Genomic DNA, 19,722 nt, shown 5'->3' with positions numbered 1-19,722 from the left:
AAGGATATCCAGTTCTCCCAGGACCATTTGCTAAAGAGGCAGTCTCTTCCCCAGTGTATAGGCTTGGTGCCTTTGTCAAATATCAGATGGCTATAGGTGTGTGGGTTGATTTCTGGATTCTCTATTCTGTTCCATTGATCAGTGTGTCTGTTTTTATGCCAGTACCATGCTGTTTTGGTTATTATAGCTTCAGGTAGTGTTATGCCTCCAGCTTTATTTTTTTTGCTCAGCATTGCTTTGGCTATGTGTGGTCTTTTGTTATTCCATACAAATGTTTGGAGAGTTCTTTCCATTTCTGAGAGAAATGTCATTGGAATTTTGATGGGGATTGCATTGAATTTGTATATCACTTTGGGTAGTATGGCCATTTTCATCAATTAATATTTGAATGAAATTTTCTAATAAATGGGTCATTACAGTGCAGATTAAAAAATTTCCATGTTGCTCCCACCAGAGGTTAATTCTTGATATTTGGGTCTCTTTTTATTTTCTCAGCTTTATTTTTTAATTTTATGTTTTAAAAAATAGTATGGATTAACACGTGTATGGCTTAAAAATTCAAACAGTAAAATATAGCATGTAATGAAAATTAGGTCCTATTGCCAAGGGGTAATTGCTTTCAACTCTTTTAACTTTCTTCTATTTATCTTCCTGTTTCCCCATGAAATGCATATAGTGCAATTCGTTTCTTTCACAAGACATCTTTTTACTTGCTTTGAGTCGGCACTTTTTCTTTTCTCCTGTTTTCTCACCTTCCCTTTTACATTTCTCCTCTCACATCTTTCAGGTAGGGCTGTATCATCATTTTTCATTAAAGCAATATTTATTATATGCATTATTAAGGCTATATCAGTAGCTCATGAAAAGATCAAAATTCAAAGTACAGTTTCTACTGAATGTGTATCACTTTTGCACCATCGTAAAGTTGAACAATCATTAAGTTCAGCCATCATTCAGTTGGGGACTGTCAGAGTGTACGTGAATGTGTATGAATATATATTTTTTCCTGAACCTTTTGGAATTTGCAGATATGATGCACCTTTACCCCTAAATACTTCTCATACAGAATCATAATTCAGTTATCAAAATCATCAGGAGATAAAGATAGATATAATATTATTTAATTTACAGACCTTATTTAGATTTTGTCAATTATCCTGAGAATGTCCATTATAGCAAAAGAAAATCCCAGACCATGGACTGTATTCAACTGTCATGTGTCTTTAGCCTCCTTTATTCTACAATCATATCTGTCTTTGTCTTGCATGGCATTGACATTTTTGAAGAGAACATGTCAATTCTTTTGTAAGATGTTCCTTGATTTGGGTTTGTCTGATGCTGTTGCACAGTGAGATTCAAGTTATGCATTTTTGACAAGAATATCACAAAAGTAATGTGTTCCCAGTGTATCATATCGAAGGACACATGATGTCAATTTATCCCATTACTGGTGGTGATAACTTGGATCACAGGTTTCACTGGGCTTCCCCAATGTCAAGTTACTGTTTTTTTTCTTTTATTATGTGTCTTGTGGGGAAATGCTTTGAGACTATGCAAATCGCCTGTTACTACTCAAACTTTCACCCACTAGTTTTAGAATCCATTAATGATTCTTGCCTGAATCAGTTGTTATAATGGTTGCCAAATGGTGATTTTCTAATTCTCATTTTTTATCTGCTTTTGAGAATGATTTTTCTTCTTTAATCTGAGGATTATGTCTTTAATTAGTTTTGGAAAATTCTCAGTCACTTTTTCTTTGAATATTACATATCTGAAATTCCCACTAATCTTTCTTTCTGGAATCCTAGTAAATCTATGTCAGAACTCTTTCATTCTGTTCTTCTTCTTTTTTTTTTTTTTTTTTTTTTTTTGTCTTTTTTGTGACCGGTAAGGGGATTGCAACCCTTGGGTTGGTGTCACCCGCACCGTGCTCAGCCAGTGAGCACACCGGCCAGTCCTATATAGGATCCGAACCCACAGCGGGAGCGTCGCTGCACTCCCAGTACTGCACTCTCCCGAGTGCGCCATGGGGCCGGCCCTCATTCTATTCTTCTTACCTTATGTCTCTCAATTCCTCCTCAACCCCATCAGGTTCTCCACATTTTTATCACTCTGCTGCATGGTGGATAATTTTTTCATATCTTTTTTCCTGTTTTCTTCAGCTGTGACTAATGCGTTTTTTAGCTAACCATTGTGATTTAAATTTCAGTGGTTATTTGTAGAAGTTCTATTTAATTGATTTTCAAATCTGTCTGCCTGGTCTTTTTTTCATAGTGTTTTTTTCCTTATTTTTTTTTTTTCTTTTCGTTTTTTCGTATGTTCTTTAATCATTTTAGACTTACTTTATCCAATTTTTGAATTCCTTGTAAGGTCTGATCTTGTCGTTGCATCATTTCTTTATATGTTTTATGTTTTGGAATGTGAGTTCATCTTCAATGAGGTTTTCTGTGGAAATCTTGGCAACCTACAGTAAGAGGGTATTTTCCAGAGGGTTTGTTTGTTCTTGTTTTTCTGCTTCTTCCAGGTGTTCCAGAGGTATCACAGGGATAAATCATTTTCTAACATTAATTTCTCAGTTGGAGGTTTCCATACAATACAGATGAAGTCCCTTCAAACCCCAATCTTGCATGAGGGCTAGCGTCTGTTAGAAGTTCCTGTGGGAGATTCCCTCTCACCCCCATCACCAACTCAAGCTCAGGTTGAGAAAGAAAAATTATTTGTGTTGCTTCCCTGTTCTATGAGTGACTTTTTCTGGCCCACCCTTTCACTGATTGTATGGGCCTTCAAGGGTTCTGACTCCATGTGCCAGTCCCATTGCTAGCTCCTTCACTTCCTTGTGTCCAAAGCTATGTCTCCTCTTTCAGCATGAGCATTAAAACCAAACCCCATGCATTACCAAGCCCAGCAACAACCTCTGCCCTCCCCAAAGTGCCACAGTGCCAACTAGTTCCTGTGTGTTCAGCTCTCATTTACAGCTTTTTCTGCATTTTTGACCCCTAGGGACTTATCTTTTCCTGGATCTTAGCTGTATATTTAAAAGGATTTTTATTATATTTTATCTTATATTTCTATGTGTTTTATAGCAAGAGGATTTTGAGGAGGAAGACTCCGTCTGTTTTACTTTCCAAAAATTTGTTGGACTGTGATCCACTGTTGACTCCTTGCTCTTGTGGGTTCATGCCTTTTTTTCAGGAAGAAGCAGAGATAAAACATAGGAGACAAAACATATGACTTATTGGAATTCCAGAGAAACTAAGAGTTATGAAATACTACATTGTAGAGGTTATTCTTTCCACTCTGTGTCAAATTATGGTGGTGTTATGCTCCTGTCAGCTCAAAACTGTACAAAAACCATGGTTTTCCTGGTCATAACTGTATTGGTGTTTTGAGCTTGTGTGTCCTACACTATAATCATCCCCAAGAGTTCCTGTTTACCAAGCCAGTAAAGTCATCCCCATACCAGAGCTGACCTCTGTAATATAGGCAACGGGCTGGCTGGCAACCAACATTTTTATGCCCTGGCCAGAGAATGAGCTGCTCTTTCAAACTGTCAGAGTATCTCAAGTACGGCATAGCCAGATGAAATTGTAAATTTGGTTTACTTCTCATGAGAAGTAGTAGTTTAAGCCAACATTAACATTCTTGGACACTTTGTCTTTGGATTATAGATCAGTCTTGTTTATTTGAATGATATAAGTTACTAGTTTTTTCATTTGAGTATTTCTTTTAAGTGTTTTCAGTATACTTAACGAAGTAACAGATCCGAGGGTGATGATTGCATATTTTAAGACCATATTCTAAGAATAATCCAAACCTTTGAACTGTCAAACAGCTGAATCGTTATATCAAATTGTAAACCAATAAAATCAATGGTGCAGTATCTTTGCCAGTATTTTAAGCAATCATACCGTAGATATATTTAGTGAAATTTATTACTTGCAGACTGATATAACTCATGAATTATTAAAAGTGTCAGCATATGGAACCCTCTCTTTCCTTATTCCAAATTCTTTTAATATGGCTTATGTTGAACCGTTTAACTGGCTTCTGTCCATTCCACTGATGGAAGCCGCAGCCAGATGAGGGTTCTTATAAATGATTGGCTTCCTTTCCACGCAAGAGGAAAATGAAATGTGAAGATGAAATGTCAACTTTTTCCTCTACTACCTGAAAAGCAATCAGTGGCAACCCTTCCTGCTCTTCTTGACAGTAGTTTGGCTTTATAGAAGAAGGGTGGGCATTTAGCCAAATGTGAATTTCAGAGCTATATAAAGAAAAAATTGGAGTAGCTTAAAGTCAGATAATAACGAGAATTTTCAGGAGGCCATTCAGATGGGTTTAACCTGTGAGCCTTCAGTAAACTAACAAGAGCCCAGAAATTCCTGAACTGCAAATTTTAATCCCTTCTTTCCAGGTGATGATCTGAGTGATTTGAGATTTCTTACCAAATCTCTCTTTGCAACAGTTTGTTCATCTGTAGAACTGGGTTTAGGGATGATAATAATAGCTTCAGAAGAATAGTGTAACAATTAGTAACTGAATACTAATTGCTAATCAAGGCCATTGAAAAGGACATTTTGGAATCAAACCTGAGTTCAAGACCATTTATTAGTTTGATCTTGTGTAGGTTTCTTATCTCTTTAAAATTCATTATCTTTATCTGTAAAATGGGAATAATACTTGTTTCTCAGGATTATTATAAAAAATGATATATGTGGAAGCATTTTGTAACCGATTTAGTGCTATAAAAAGTGAAATATTGTTAGTGATAAGACTGCTAACAAGGCTGCTTTATCACATGGAAACATACGTTTTAGAATTGAATGGGACTCTGGAGAGAAAAATTGGAATTTATAGGAGGGCATTGTTTGTACCCAGACAGGCCCTATTATATATTTTCTGTTGTTTAATCCTTACAACCCAAAAGTGATTCTGTTACAGATGAAGGAAGTGAGACCTATTTATTTCAAGATGTACCTCCTTATCACATTACTTTTTAAATGAAGAAATGGAAGTCTGAAGAAGTACTGTGACTCATCTAGTATAGAGATTCCCTGCCCATCATTTCATCTATTATATACTGCCGTATTTTTATAATTGTTTCCATCTTGTACCCAAACTTGGCCCACAAATTAAATAGGGAACACAATGGCACATAATTAGACTGACAGTGAAAATACAGAAAGTCTTCTGTCCCTGGCTTTATGATAGATTACATATGCTAAGTGACCTTCTCAACTCAACAATTAAAATACTAAATGAAGCAATTTTAACCTAGTGCCATGCTGGCATGAAAGTAAGATACTTGCCGACGCCTAAAACGAAGTGAGAGTAGGTATCCTGGGAGGTGAATGGGAGCCAAAACCAGCTTGTGCTGTGGAGATTTTTGCAGAGCTTGATGATCTGGAGTTTTGACCTGATAATTGTATGAATTGGGGGGTGGGGAGCAGGATTTAAAGCCTGTGACCCATCCAAGTTGGGGAATCTCACAAGAACTTCCTGGATGAAGCCAGAAAACAAAAAGATCTACCCTTTAGTGAGAGGGTAAAGAAGGAGTAAACCTGTCTATATTGAACCTAGTTCTGAGAACTGCAATCACAAGCCACCCCCAAGTGGGTTGTGATCCAAATTCATACTATGAGTGTGGTCCAAATAACCTTTGAGAAGGGAATTTAATTGAAAGTGGTCTTGATTTGATAGGAACCAGCAGAAGCAGACACAAACCCTGTTTAGAGGAACTTTTATCTTGAATCAGGTCTCAAATAATTCTTATAAATTGTCTAAGGAAAATGAGCTGCTCACAGTCAAACTTGTTCGGAATGCAGCCTAAAGAGACAAAGAGATGATAAACATGAAGGAGAAGTGGAGCAATGTGCAGAACAGAGGAACAGAGTTCAACATGTCAACGTCCATCAGAAAGCTCGTGGAAAAATAGAATTGAAAGATCATATGAATCTTTCTGTGGACTGCTTGAGGTAGCCTTGCATGTCTAATCAGAGTTCCAGAAGGAGAAGAGGGAGAATGGAAAGAGGTCTTTTTGAAAGGATAATAGCTGAAAAATTTTCAGAACTATTGAATAACATTAGGCCTCAGATCCAGGAAGTCCAACAAACCACAAGCAGGGTAAGTAAAAATAAATCCAGCTAGGTTATCATAATGAAACTGCAATACACCAAAGAAAAAGATCGTAACAGAGACTAACAGTAAAAATATTTGGCCTGCTATTGTGACCCTGAGTTAGTCTCTGTGGCTCTTCAGATATCAGTCACAGTACCTGCTACTTCGGTGCCCCCAAATGTGGTCAGATGCATTTCACTTCCGCATTATAGAAAATTCATTTAGGAACAAATTACTATAAATCGGTTGCAGGAATTCTAAGTTGACTATTTACTATCTTAGTTGAGTCTGAAGCCCTAAGGGGATTTCTAGCCTTTGGTTTTCTTCATCTTTCATGTGTCCTTTTATTGTGTAGTCAGTGAGATTTGGCCTTCAGTGTTGTTATTGTTTTTCAGAACAATTGGTTATTATTCGAGTGAAATGAATTAAAGACGATGCAGCAGTAGACTTCAGACTTGTTCCCAAATCTTTTCTCTTTTGAGCTAAGAGATCCTATTTGAAGACATCATTATGTCTCTGTAATTCTCTGGTTTTCCGAGTCCGCCCGTGCCTGCTGTGCTATGGGTAGTTGGAGCCATAGAGGTTTAACAGTTAAGGCAACATGGGCCACATTACCGATTGCCCCTTTCAAATCTCCCGGTAACCATTAACATAAATATCATCTCACCATTTTGGATAAGGGACACCATCCTTATTCACATTAGTAATATGATGCTAATGCTTAACCCTTTCCTTGCTTTGTTGACTTCAAAGGCCTTGGCCAGTATCATTGATAGCGGGTCTCTTTGAACTTGGAGGAGAATGAAAGAGTTAACTCGTATTGGTTTTGCCCTTTGACCACTTCAGGATGAGAGGCATGATGAAATACTTTTCAAAGTCTTCAGTGGAAACACATCATGCATAATTGGAGCAAAAAAGAATAAATCAAAGCTTTTTTTCCCCTTTTAGTCTGGTAATTCATAATTGAAACCACATTGAGGTAAGGGTTGATAACTTCAAAACAGCCAAGAAAACTGCCCTTTCTATCAAGGTAGGAATAGGTAAGGCTACTCATTACCAGGGGCTCAAAAGCTTCTGTGTAACAGGCCTGTCTTTCTATCTTCCTCTCTTCTCTGACTTCTCACTTTTCTGCTCAGGCAGACCAGCTTCATTTAAATATGGGTTGACTCAAATATCTGAAGTCTCTTATTTTCACATGAAGTTATACATAGTGACAGAAAAAAATCTCTGATATGGACAGTAATAGTAATTAAATTTTGAATCATGCAGCATTGCAGCTTGATTTCTCCTGCACTGGGATTTGGTTTGGTAGGTTGAAAGAGTTCTTTAGTTGGTAATGAAATGTGGTTTACTCACTCTTCCTTTTATAATCCCCAAGTAGCGCCAGCAAGAGCATTTCAGAATGGCTAGTGAAGGCTATGTGCTCACCACCTTTCTCCAGTCTCTGTATTGCAACCTTGGCTAGAGTGGTTTTGGTTAGGCTCATACAGAGCTACCATAACTTTTTAACTACAAGAAAGCAAAACAGGATTGCAAGAAGAGCCCAGACAACTTCCTTTGTGTGGGATTGCCAAAGGCACAACTAGTTGCTTGAGTTTGAATCCCTTTCTTGAAGGAGAATCCCCTTTGAACTGGTAGTTGACTTGAAGCTTAGTCTCCCAAGGCCTTTTTTTCAAGGCATCCTGAAACCTGAGCCCACAACTCTCTTTGCTAGTTTGCTTATTCACCAGGGCTTTCCAGAATAAGTGGTATGAAAGAACTTTTCTACAGCTAGCATTGTGACCTGACAGTTACCGTGGCTATTATGGATTACTTTTGTGTGATTGCAATTTAACAATGTAGCATTTCTTATTGGAGCTTCTATAATGGTATTCCTTGTAGGAGTGAGAAGTGAAGGGTGGGAGGATGGGTGAGAGATGAACAAGGCATTTTGGCCAAAGGCCAGTTCTTTATCCGAATAATACACACTTCTTTCCGTATCTCCTCCCTTCTGGGAGTGAAGAGTTTCATCAAGTATATTTGAAAAGTTCATTGATAGCCAAGATTCCAAAGGTGCAGCTGTGATGGGCTTTACCTCTTTTCAGGTCTGTATTGCTGGGTGCCTGGTTTCATGCCCTATCTTGCCATAATAGAGATTTAATCAGGCAACAGAGTTAATTGCCTGTATTGTTTGCTTTTTCCCTGGCAGAAGCCAGAGTCTTGAGTAAATTATGGAGGTTTAAATTTGCTTGATTTCCTGCAGAAAGTGGGGTCAAGAGGTCCCAGACTGTAGACACTTTCTTTGGTCAGCCAGCAGGGGGTTAGTTCTTAAAGGTATTTCAGAGGTGACTAAATGCCATTTTTGAAATGTCCCTCTCCAGTGAGGTTTTTCTCTGGAGGTTAGTTTGTTGACCTTACCCCAGTGGAGTGGAATGTCCATGTGAAGGTATATACCCCAATTAAAGACTGCCTTTCACCATGCTGTCCCTGAGCTCGAGGCAAATGGATTTTGCTTGAGGAAGGGAAAAGCAATTGACACAGAAGCCTAGCTGCAGATCGGCATTTCTTATTTATGACCTTTTGCAATTGAACATAAAGGTAGTCATGTTAATTTACCAGTAAAACCATACTCAGGAATAGAAAGTTTCAAAAGAAACAAACAAAAAAGCTAATTGTGTAACTTAAAATACTATGTCTTATGAGGCTTTCCATGATATGGCTTTCACCTCCCTGGATCTGAGTTCCTCTCATTTCTGCTCTCCTTCCTCCTCCTCCCAGCACGCTGCGACCTTGTTGGGTCTTTCACTGTCTTGTAAGGTTTCTTTGCACGTGCCACTCACTTGGTTCTTTGGCTAGCCCTCTCCTGCTTATCCTTGATGACTCTTCTCAAGAGTGACCTCCTCGTCTCCTCCAGGTGGATAGAGGTAATTGTGTAGACCTCCATGCTTGTACCTGTGGAATACCTTTAAGACCTTGTTTTCCTGCTTCTTGTTTTGCATTATAATTTATCTTTTTACCTAGCTGTCTTCCCCACCAGATGATGAGTATTTTGACAGCCAGGAATGTGTTCACCTTTACATCTTTAACACTATTCCAGGCTTATAATACATATTCAGGAAATGTTGACTAAACAAATGAGTACCAGAAATAATACTAGTAGGAATGATTGCTGAATCGCTAATGCCAGTGTTTTAGCAGGCAAGAAGAATACAAATTGGGAAGAGCTGTGTTTGGTATTTGTTTTAAACTACCATTCATGCAGTTCTGTATTGAGCCCTCTGCTAAGTGTTTTTGTACATAATCTCATTTAATCATGGGGATAGGTACTATCATGATCCCCATTTTACAGAAGAGGAAGCTGATACTCACAGAAGTAACTTTACACATCACAAAACTGGTAAATGGCAAGGTGCAGATTCAAGCTGTCTGCTAAATATCCCTATAAAGCTCTACACTTCTTTAGAACACTTAGCACAATAAGATTCTTGGTAAGTACTTGTAAAATGAATTAAGTGGGAAATCATTTTAAAACTCATCACTCATTTGAGCATACATCAACTATTCGTATCTATACATAAAGAGAATAGAACGTGGCCTGGGTCATAAAGATTTAACTTATTAATTTTTTTTTTTTGTCTTTTGTCTTTTTCCATGTCCGGCAACGGATCGCAACCCTCAGTGTTGACCCCGTACCGGACCGGGGACTGGCAACGGGATTGCAACCCTCGGTGTTGCTCCCACGCCTCGCTCAGCCAGTGAGCGGGAACCGGTCTGTATGTGGGATCCGAACCCTCGGGCGGGAGCGCTGCCGCGCTTCCCAAGCGGTGCACTATCCAGTGCACCACCGGGCCGGCCCAATTTTTTCTTTTTTTTTAACAAGTTTATATTGAGTAGCAGAAGGCACTGTAGGAGTTATGGGCACTTGGTGTTATGGCTCCTGCTTTTCTGGAATTTTCTGGGTAGCCAAAACATAAAGAATAGTGAGAAAAAGAGTCACAGAGATAAAAACAGTGTATTTGAAGAACTATAGGTACAGAATCCAGATAATGCAAAAACTTAAAGCATGATAAGGCAAAGATAGAGATGAAGTCTTTTATTTAGATTTCTGGTGCTGAGAGAGTCCTCAAGATGCTTAGGCTACCTCCCACCCAACTTCTGAGACACACGGAAAATAAAGCCCCGAACCTTTGTTACTCACATGGGATCATCCATTGACTACCATTTCTTGAATGCTTGCATGTGGCACATACTCTACCTATATTACCTCATTTATGTTAGGTAATGCAACCTAGAAAAGTAGTAATAGTATCATGATTTTATAGAGAAACTGAGCTGCAAGAGGCATTATGTGCCCAGGTTCCACAGCTGGTAAGTGAAAGACCCTGAATTTGTGATTCCAAAACTGGCTCAAAACATGCCAACTCACTTTTGAATTCTTTACATCAACATCCCTGGTAGTGTGTCCTGCAGTGAAGAATCGAGCCTGTACGTGGTAAACATATGCTCAGTAGCTTACATGTTGCCTCCTGTGTTCGTGTCAATTTCTGTATCTCACCAGACAGTGTTGGCAAGATTCAGTCCTTGTTGTTCTCTTTTATATGCCCTGCCTCCCCGACGTGCTGCCTTCTCCTATTTTCAAGCACTGTTTGGGATGTAAATGGGTGGTGTGGAAAAACTGAACGAGAAAAGTCACTGTCTGCTTCCCAGCCAACCATTCCTTTCTGTCCTCCCTCCATCCCTAGCCATCCACTTCCCAAATGGAGTTGGCATACGATGAGACCAGATCTGTTGTCTTGCCAGAGACTCTGGTTCCTTCTCCCTGGCAGCACCTCAAAATAGAACTGTGATGCCTTGGAGTGGGCTACCTCTGTTTAAATTCCAAGGCATTCATTTTCTGAAACCAAGCTTTTCATCCCTTAGGGAATTTTTGTCTTCGCTCAGTGTCATAAAGGCATTTAAGTGTGTTGGCATTCTCCCCGCTTCTCCCAACGAACAGACCTCATTTTGTTGGCGATTTAATAGTTTTTCCTTCTGTTAGTGGTGTATTTACCTTTTTAAATTTATGTGCTCACTTTGTGTCAGTGTTATATATATTTGGTGTGTTTTTATTTCATGTACTCTCTGAAATCATAGTGTTTGGGGTAGATTCTTGCTTATTGGCTCAGGTTTGATTAACAAGGGTCAAGAACTTTCAGGATTTTTGTCTTGGAGAAGAGCAAGAAGTAGTGAACTCTGGAGTTCCCCTCACTTCACTTTCCAAAATCTATAAAATGGTGATGCTTGCCCCGGCTTTGGTCAGTTTGTAGGAGAGTGTGGGGAAGGGCTGTGCACCATCACCAGCAGCTGTCTGAAGGCAGGCCGCCTGCACTATATCCTAGTTCTGTCACAGGTCATATGGCCTTGAACATCATTTGCTCCTTCCAATCCTACAGTTTCATCATCTGTAGATGAGAACAATAACCAGATCTATCTTGGGGGTTGTTGAGAGTCTAAAATGAGATAATACATGTAAAGCACAGTGCCTAGCACTTAGTAAGTGCTCAGTAAAACCTGACTGTTTTAATATCACACGTTAAATTATTTACACACTTTTTTAAACAAAATCTTTTTTGTTTTCTATTTAAAATTGTGTTTTTCAAGTGGGCATTAGTATTGTGTTGGGAAGAGTAGGTAAGTAGATTGGGGAGGGTGATGGCGGATAGACCATGAACCATTTCTTGGGGATTGTGACTTATACATAGGGCTACTTACTGACTTCAGTTCCCATAAATGTCAAGAAGAGATGAAGAATAAGCTTTGGGGTAGAAAACTCCAAAGGATTCCTAGAAATATAATTGGATGCTAGGGTACAAATACCAAAATCCAAGCACATTCCTAAGGCTCCAGCTTAATGTCAGTGCATGGTGTCATGGAAACAGAAGGTCATCATTGAGAAGATAACCTTTGCTATTATGTCTCTCAGCTGTGGAATCCAAGTATGGCATGTTGTGTACATTTTGGCTTTAATATCCTGATTACATTAGAACTTCAGGAATCGCATTGAGTCTCCTCGAGTTCCCATCCCATGTGTATTCCACGTGTTTGTGTACATTTCCTATCCCACACTGTTACATCTGGCAAACAGCTGTGTCATATATGTGGTGATGGCTGTCCTTCAGTGATATGGATGAGATTGATAAGGGGACCTTGGGAGTCCAGAGTATGAAAGACTTTTAGGGAGGTGTAGGGCAGCCAGAATAAGAGATACGACATTTCATATTCAGCCACCCTCTAGCAGAGAGGGAGTTTGGTCCTGGGCTTTTCACATGATACCATATGAATGTGAATGTAATTAATGCACTGATTGTACACTTAAAAATGGTTAAAACGGCAAATTTCATATTATATATATTTTACCATAGTTTTTAAAAATTAGCAATGTAATATACCAAAACAATCATATACTTTAAGTGGGTGATATGGTATATAAATTGTAGACCAGTAAAGCTTTTAAAAATGTAAGAACATGTTAATAACTTTTCTATTATCAGTATGAAAATATTTTTGCTTACATTGCTGAATTAAAATTTTTTGATATTTTCATGGTAGCAATGAAATTGAATTTCATTACTTTTGAAACTTTATTTTTAAAAAAATTCAAACTTACAGAGAAATTTTAAGAATTGTACAGTGAATTATTTTGTTATTTTGCTTTGTTTTTTATTTTTCCCTTTTTTATTTTTTGAATTCACTGTTTTGGCTACTTATTGGTCGCTTGCAATCTGAAAATTTATGCCTCTCATGTCTTCTTTACTGAGAACTTGTTTAATTTCTTTGATACATTCATTTCTTCCATATTCTGTGTTTTCACATTTAGAACCTCCTATTAAATGGGTGTTGGACCTCCTGGATTGTCTCATCTTTTCTGTCCTATCTTTCATTTCTGTCTTTTTGTTCACCAGTCTGGAATATTTTATCATCATTATCTTTCAATCCTGCCTTTTGAAAAAAATTTTAACCTACTGTGTCTTTAAGGTCCAAGAGTTCTTTGTGTTCCTTGATAGATCTTTTTAAATAAAAATAGCAATTCATTCTTATTTCATGGATGAAAAATCTTATCTCCCTGAGGATATAATTTGTTGTTGATGTTGTTTTAATTTCCTTCTGCTTCTTCTATTGTCTCTTTTTTCTCTGAGTTCCTTTTTTCCTTTGTTCCTTTGGTTTCTGTCATTCATGCTGAAGATGCTCTTGAAATGTCTGTGTTTCTAGAATCTGTTCATGATTAAGAGGCATGCACTAAAAAGCTGATCAGAGTTCTTTGTGTGAGGGCCAGCTTATGCCTGGAGGGCTCTATGTAAGATGGTGGGGTGCCAAGCTGGCCACATGGCTGCCAACCCTTTGGGAACTGAAGCAGGGAGAAGGCAGCAGGATTCAGCATTCAGAATGTAGATTTTTAACCTATCTTTTCCTCTCAACTGTGCCTGTGTTTCCATGTCTAGACCTTCTGTTTCCTCTGAGTTAAACTTCCCTTCTTCAGTGGGGTGAGGGGAGCAAAGTGGGTTCCTGGCTGGCTGGGGTGAGGGAGGGTTTGTGAATCTAGGTCTCTACCTGCTCCTTGTCCTAAGGTATATCCAGTCCTCCTGTTTTTAGCCCTACCCCTCTTCTTCCTTCACACAGTTCTGGTGAGTTTAATCCTGAGCCTTTGGGGTTCCCCACGTGGTGCTCATTGGCCTTTCTTGGCTCCTTTCTTGGTAGGCACGTGGGTCTCCACTCTCACATGCATGCGCTGTTACCCCTTCTCTAGCCCTTTCACTCTTTCAGAAATATGTTAATACAGCTCATCAGCTGTCCTCTCTTCTCCCATCTCTTTGTCATTGTACATGTATAGTGTTTTATTCATCAACTGCCATTGTAGAGGGTTTGGGGAGGGAATAGAGATAAATGCACATTTTTAATCTGCCATGTTTAACTGGAAATCTCTTCTCAGCTGCATAAATTCTCTGCTTCTTTTTTTAGTGGTATCAGAGCCAAACTTAATTAAAGGGAATCCATGCAAATTTTGAGGAAGGGAAGACTTTGAACTCTCGCTTAGCTCTTGGATTGGCCATGGTAAAAACCACCAAGCCTGCCATGTTTGGGTTTACTGATAGTGTTGGGCCAGACCCATTGTTAAAGCTCCTTCTCTGACCCACGTTAATTTGTCCTCTTGCAGAAGTGGGGCAGCGTGAGCAACCCACTCTTCCTCCCGCTGATCCCACCACAGTCTCAAGGGTTCACCGCCATTGTCCTCACCTATGACAGAGTGGAGAGCCTCTTCCGGGTCATCACTGAAGTGTCCAAGGTGCCCAGTCTGTCCAAGCTGCTAGTTGTCTGGAATAATCAGAATAAAAACCCTCCAGAAGGTAAGAGTGAGGAAGTGGTGTGTTCAGGAGAGGCCTGGTTTGGGCTTGAGTGCATCTCTCGGCTGGATTGATTTTGGACGGCCAAATTATTCACATCCTTTGTTTTAAATGAATTTTCCTGCTTTGTTAACCAACAGTGCCATTTCTGAGTCACATGACCCCAGTTTTCCGAATCATGTCATTCTTGTTCTAGGGTGGGCCATTTAACTCCAAGCCCTGGCATACTCTAACCACAAGTGTTTAGGGGCTTAGGAATCAACAGGATCAAAGGCTATCAGCTTGGGAAAACAGATCTCAGCTTCCCTCAGCCATCTCAGCTGATTTGTTTACATGAAAACTCAGTTTAAAAGGCATTAGTTTTCTCCTTCCTTATCTCTGCTCTACTACTGTGCTCTCCTTCAAAAAAAAAAAAAAAAAAGGATGGTGGGGGGAGGAAAGGATGGTCTCACCTCTGGGAAAGTCAGCAGCGAAGCACAGCCTGTCCAGACTTGGAGTCAGATTCTTCAAGTGAGCAACCGCCGAAGCTCCCATTGGTTCATCCTTAATCGCTTGTTCTTTGCCATAGCCACTGCTGTAAGCTGCTGGCTGGAAGCTAGGGTTGAGGACTGTTTGATTAATTGGATTTGTTTTTAATTCAGGAGTCATAGAGTATGTTCCACCTGCATTTAGTTTCTCATTGAGTCTGTCTATTACTGATCCTAATCCCAGGGACTTCAAAGCTCCTGCCATTTATAGCCTATTAAAGCCAGGAAGTTTCTGATGGATTAGAGCAAGGAATGAGTTTGAAGTTTGTAATGTGCACCACTGTCACCGATAAGGTCTAGTTTATTGCTTGACAGTAGTATCTGCACTTTTTATGGCTAGTCCCTTTTAATTGAATATACCGAAGTTGGGCTAGTCAACCCTGGAAACTACCAGTAGGAGATCTATAGTCTAGGCTGGAAGAACACCATATTTCTGTCTCTGGTAGCCAAATCAGAATTTGCCTCTAGAAAATTCTTTAGCTCCTGAGACATTTAAATAATTTTACTTTGTGGGATTTTTGTTTTCTGAAAGAATGATATACTTCTTTTTAGATTTAAGGAGCCACGGTTAAAGTAAATAAAATAGATATTTAAATGAAGGTCGCATATTATGCCCTGAAGCATAAGCATAACTATTTTGGTTTTTTTTTATGCCAAGTTTTCTCTCGCTCTCAACACTATAACATGAGCGGTTTTCTGGATTTTTGTTTTGCTTGTTCAACTCCTAATAAAGGGGAAGGAAAGGAGTAGAAGAAGAAGGTGTGGCATCATCTAGGAGGGGAGGAAGAGAATGACAGAAAGGAAGGAAAAGGTAGAGTTAAAAAGAGCTGTGTAGAGGGGCAGATTGGAGAGGGCCTCTGCCGATTGACTTGGATTTGTTGATACTGGTAGCCTTTCCCCAGAGTGAAGTGAATTTGGTGGTAGTGCATTGCTGATCAGTCCCTTCATTTGTAAAGGGTGGGCCGTGTTTTAAGAAGGGAGGCTGTGACCCCTCGTTGGATCTGGAGCAGCCTGTTATGTCACGCTACCTTCACAGGCCTGCTTTTGCTCCTGCATACAAAGGCCACTGGTGTTCAGGGAGAGCCTCTCAGCCCCTCCTACAATCCTGCCCATAAAGGCAGAGTTGCAAACTCTGGTGCCAAATGCCAAAGAGGCTTCTCCCTTACAAACCCTGATAAGCTACTTTGGGCATAAGGTGAACTTTTCATTGTGAATTTGAGCCAATTCTTTTGGGCGTATATCAGTACAAGCCATGAGAAAGGAGAAATCTTTTTCTTCCTTCTTGGTCTAAGCCTCTACACTGGCGTAACTAAAGGCAGTAGCAAGAGCCCAGGTTTTGGAGCTGAATGTTCAGTTTTAATTTTTGGTAGACCCTACTAAAATGTAGTGGTTAATTTTATGACCAAGAGTTTAGTTTATTTTAGAAATATTTTGGCTCTAGGGAGGAAAGCGAGCCCTTAACTGATGAGGTCCTAATTTTGACACGTGTAGTGACTGGACCAGCTTTTCTCTAATGGTGGTTTTTAGGTCAGTGCCCTGGCTCTGGTGATGTGGTTGTTTGGGGAGAACATGAACCATGTTTAATCTTCTGTGGGGTGTTTTTCAGTTGGTAAATGAGGCTGTCAGCTCTGGTCCTCATGCCAACAAATGCATCTGATTTTTCATGTACAGCATTAGTAACATATATATTTTTTTTTAAAAAAAAGCAAGTCTAAGGCTTTGAAATATTAGAGGTGAAAGTGATGTTTTTCCCTTTCTGTACATTTACTAAAATAAATATTGTGGTTAACATGTCTGCTGCTGGTAGGATTAGTGTAGGCAGAAATCTACCCCCCTTCCACTTTTTTTTTTTAATTCTACAATCCAACCAAATACTTTTTTCTTTTGGTTACATTTAAGTCTAAATTGCTGGGTTTGAAGTTTAAGTAAATACTTAGACTAGGCAATAGAAATTTCCAGTGAGCTTTCATCACATTGGTTTTGAGCTCTGTCAGAAAAAAAGGCAGGCCGCTGCCTTTCCCCTCCCCAATTCTTCAGTTTTCAAACTTGATGGATATAGAGGTTATTTGCCTTGGCCCTTGGCCTCAGTCTGGAGGAAGCTCTTGCACTGTATGTTTCAGATAGATGTAACTCAGCTTTCTATTTTAACGGATTTCAGTTTTAAATTTGAACTGACATCAGGAGCCCCTCTCACCCCCTCCCCCCATCTTCAGTTTGTGCCTTTCATGGCCCTTAGTAGGCAGGGTGGGGTTGGCTGAGCATGAGCATGTCAGGGTAGTCAATGCAGAGAGGCAACAGGGGACTAGAAGGAGCAGTTCCCTGGCATGGGGACCAGCTGTGCACTGAGCAGCTCGGGCACTTCTGAAGCAGGCTCAAGGTTTGTATGGAGACAATCTGATCATTTATTTTGTGGATCTGTGGTTGTGTTTATGACAGTTATTGGCTGGATGGGCTTGGAGTCATCTTCAGTCAACCTGAATATTTTGCAGTACCTTTGCCAAGTTGGAGAGAAATTCTCTTTGCTCACATCTCTCTTGGCATTCAACATGGAGAAAACTGTTTATCAATATACTTTTAAAAAAAATACCCTTGACACAATGAGTTCTTTTTCTCCTTGGAGCCAGATTAAAGCTCACACTGTGAAGCTCACCTGGTGCAACAGTTTGGTTATTTTTCATAAATTCAGCAATGTGTTTGAAAAATCTTATTTTTCAGGTTACGTTGTGTGAATGAAAGGTTTCAGGACGGCCAGTTAGCTTAGTTGATTAGAGTGTGGTGCTGATAATACCAAGGTCCAGGGTTTGATCCCTGTACTCACCAGCTGCCAAAAAAAAAAAAAAAAAAAAAATGGTGACACTTCTATTTTTCCTGCTATGGATTAACAGGATGGGACACAAGATACAAGGGCATGCTGTTCCAGTCAGAACTTAAAGGAATAAGGAAAAGAGACCCCATCTAGGCTAAGCAATAGCATTAGGGCTTAAAGATTTCTAGCTATGACTCTGTTTCCTTCTGCATCCTAACGGGCCATCCCCATATCCTTCTGTCTAGACCTCTTCAGGTTATCAGTAGAGAAGTGAAGTTCATGGGATTTTACAAGAATCCATTTGTGAATATGATAATGATACAGTGTTATTATAACCATTTATTGTATACCTTTTATATCTTAAGAATAGGAATTGTGCTAAATGCTTTACACGTAGTATCTCTAGTCCTTATGACAGGCCTGCAAGGAAGCTGTTATTATCCCCATTTTACAAAAATAAGAAAAATGAAACTCAGATTACAAGAGTAATTTGCCTAAATCACAAAGCTGCAAATGGCAGAGTTAGAAATAAACACAGGTCTCTCTGGATCCAAAGCTCATACCCTTTGGACTAAGCCCCACTGTGTCTATTTAGATTTCCATTTAGTTGTAGGGGAATGATTATGCTTTGTCAGTTCTCTGATTTGTCATTGTGCAGAAGAACTAGACCCTTGACAGGGACTCAAAGAGAGAAAAACACATCTATTATTTTGAAAATACTAATGAGAAGAAAAAACTTCTTTTCTTTCTTACATAAATCCTTTACTACCTTATGCTCCCTTCTCCTGGTACTGCTCCGGTCCTAATTTTTTTAAGATAACCTTTCTAAAATCAGAATTCCATATCAGGATTGTGCACCTTGAGGGCAGGCTGTCATTATGATGCTTATTTTTTGATTGCTGCCCTCTCGTCCTTCCCCTCCACAGAAGGGAGCTGAAGCCTGAGAGAGTGGTACTTCCCCTTCATGGAGGAGGCCTATTTCATTTGAACCAGTGAAGACAAGAAACTGGGAATTCTGCTTAGAGTCCTGTCTTGTGCTAGCAATGGTACACAGACAGCCAGTCATTGAAATGGAGACGCCTTTTGCCAAAGCTGACTTTTGGCTACCCAGACCTAACTCAGGACAGGGAAAAGTAATTATATTTCTAAAAAAGCCATGATTTATTCTACATTTCCATCAGCACCCTCTGTCATCCTCCTTGACCTTCCTCACTTTCTGAAACTTCCCCCTCAAAGACTTTACAGGGACAAGTTAGTTATTTCTGGACATTGTTAAGAGTAATTCTTTGGATATACGTATATGAAGAACGTGGAAAGCTGTCTGTGGGTTGAATGTTGTGTACACACTCCCCAAGTGAAAGTCCAGATTCCATTCAGTGTAGAGGCAGGTTTATACTTAACCAGAGCAGCTAGCCCAATTTTTATACAGAGTGGAAAAAGAGGAGCTGTTTATTGCCTTATGGAATTAATATGGCAAAAGTTGCATGTTCTTTTCTTTGGTTAGTGTGAGAAATTTTCTCATTTCTAGAGGATTAGTGGCAGGGATTCTTCTGATCTAAAAGGGGACAAGGAAGGCATGAGCTGGGGGCATGTCACTGGATTGTCAGGGTGATGTACGAGATCTAAAATGTACCACTTTGCCACCACTTACCAAAGGTTCAGAAAATCCTCTGGTTCTGTAAATAGGCAGACTTTCAAGGGACAGCACATTTAACATTTGGTGAATATCCACCATGTGCTTGGGTACTGTGCTGCTAAAGCATTCACATTCATTCTCACAGTCAGTCGTGTGGAGATGATAGTGGTATTCCTTCTTCATAGTCGAAGAAGCAGGTTCAAAGTGATTGACTTGTTCAAGGTCACGTGGCTAGTATGTGGTAGACCTGTGATCTGAAACTGCTTCCAAAGACTGTTC

General features: G+C 39.6%; 1 protein-coding gene across 1 annotated transcript in view; it reads left to right on the top strand.

Moving 5' to 3' along the window:
• EXT2 (exostosin glycosyltransferase 2) overlaps positions 1-19,722 on the top strand; it is a 180,644-nt gene that overhangs the window by 106,492 nt on the left and 54,430 nt on the right. The window contains exon 10 of the mRNA XM_008580244.1: positions 14,288-14,477. Within this exon, the coding sequence (XP_008578466.1) occupies positions 14,288-14,477 (190 nt within the window). The remainder of the gene's footprint in view (positions 1-14,287; positions 14,478-19,722) is intronic.

Source organism: Galeopterus variegatus, unplaced genomic scaffold, assembly GCF_000696425.1.
Source record: "Galeopterus variegatus unplaced genomic scaffold, G_variegatus-3.0.2 Scaffold2047, whole genome shotgun sequence".
Lineage (NCBI taxonomy): Eukaryota > Metazoa > Chordata > Mammalia > Dermoptera > Cynocephalidae > Galeopterus > Galeopterus variegatus.
Note: the sequence above shows the minus strand (reverse complement) of the source record. Positions and strands in the feature narration are given on the sequence as shown.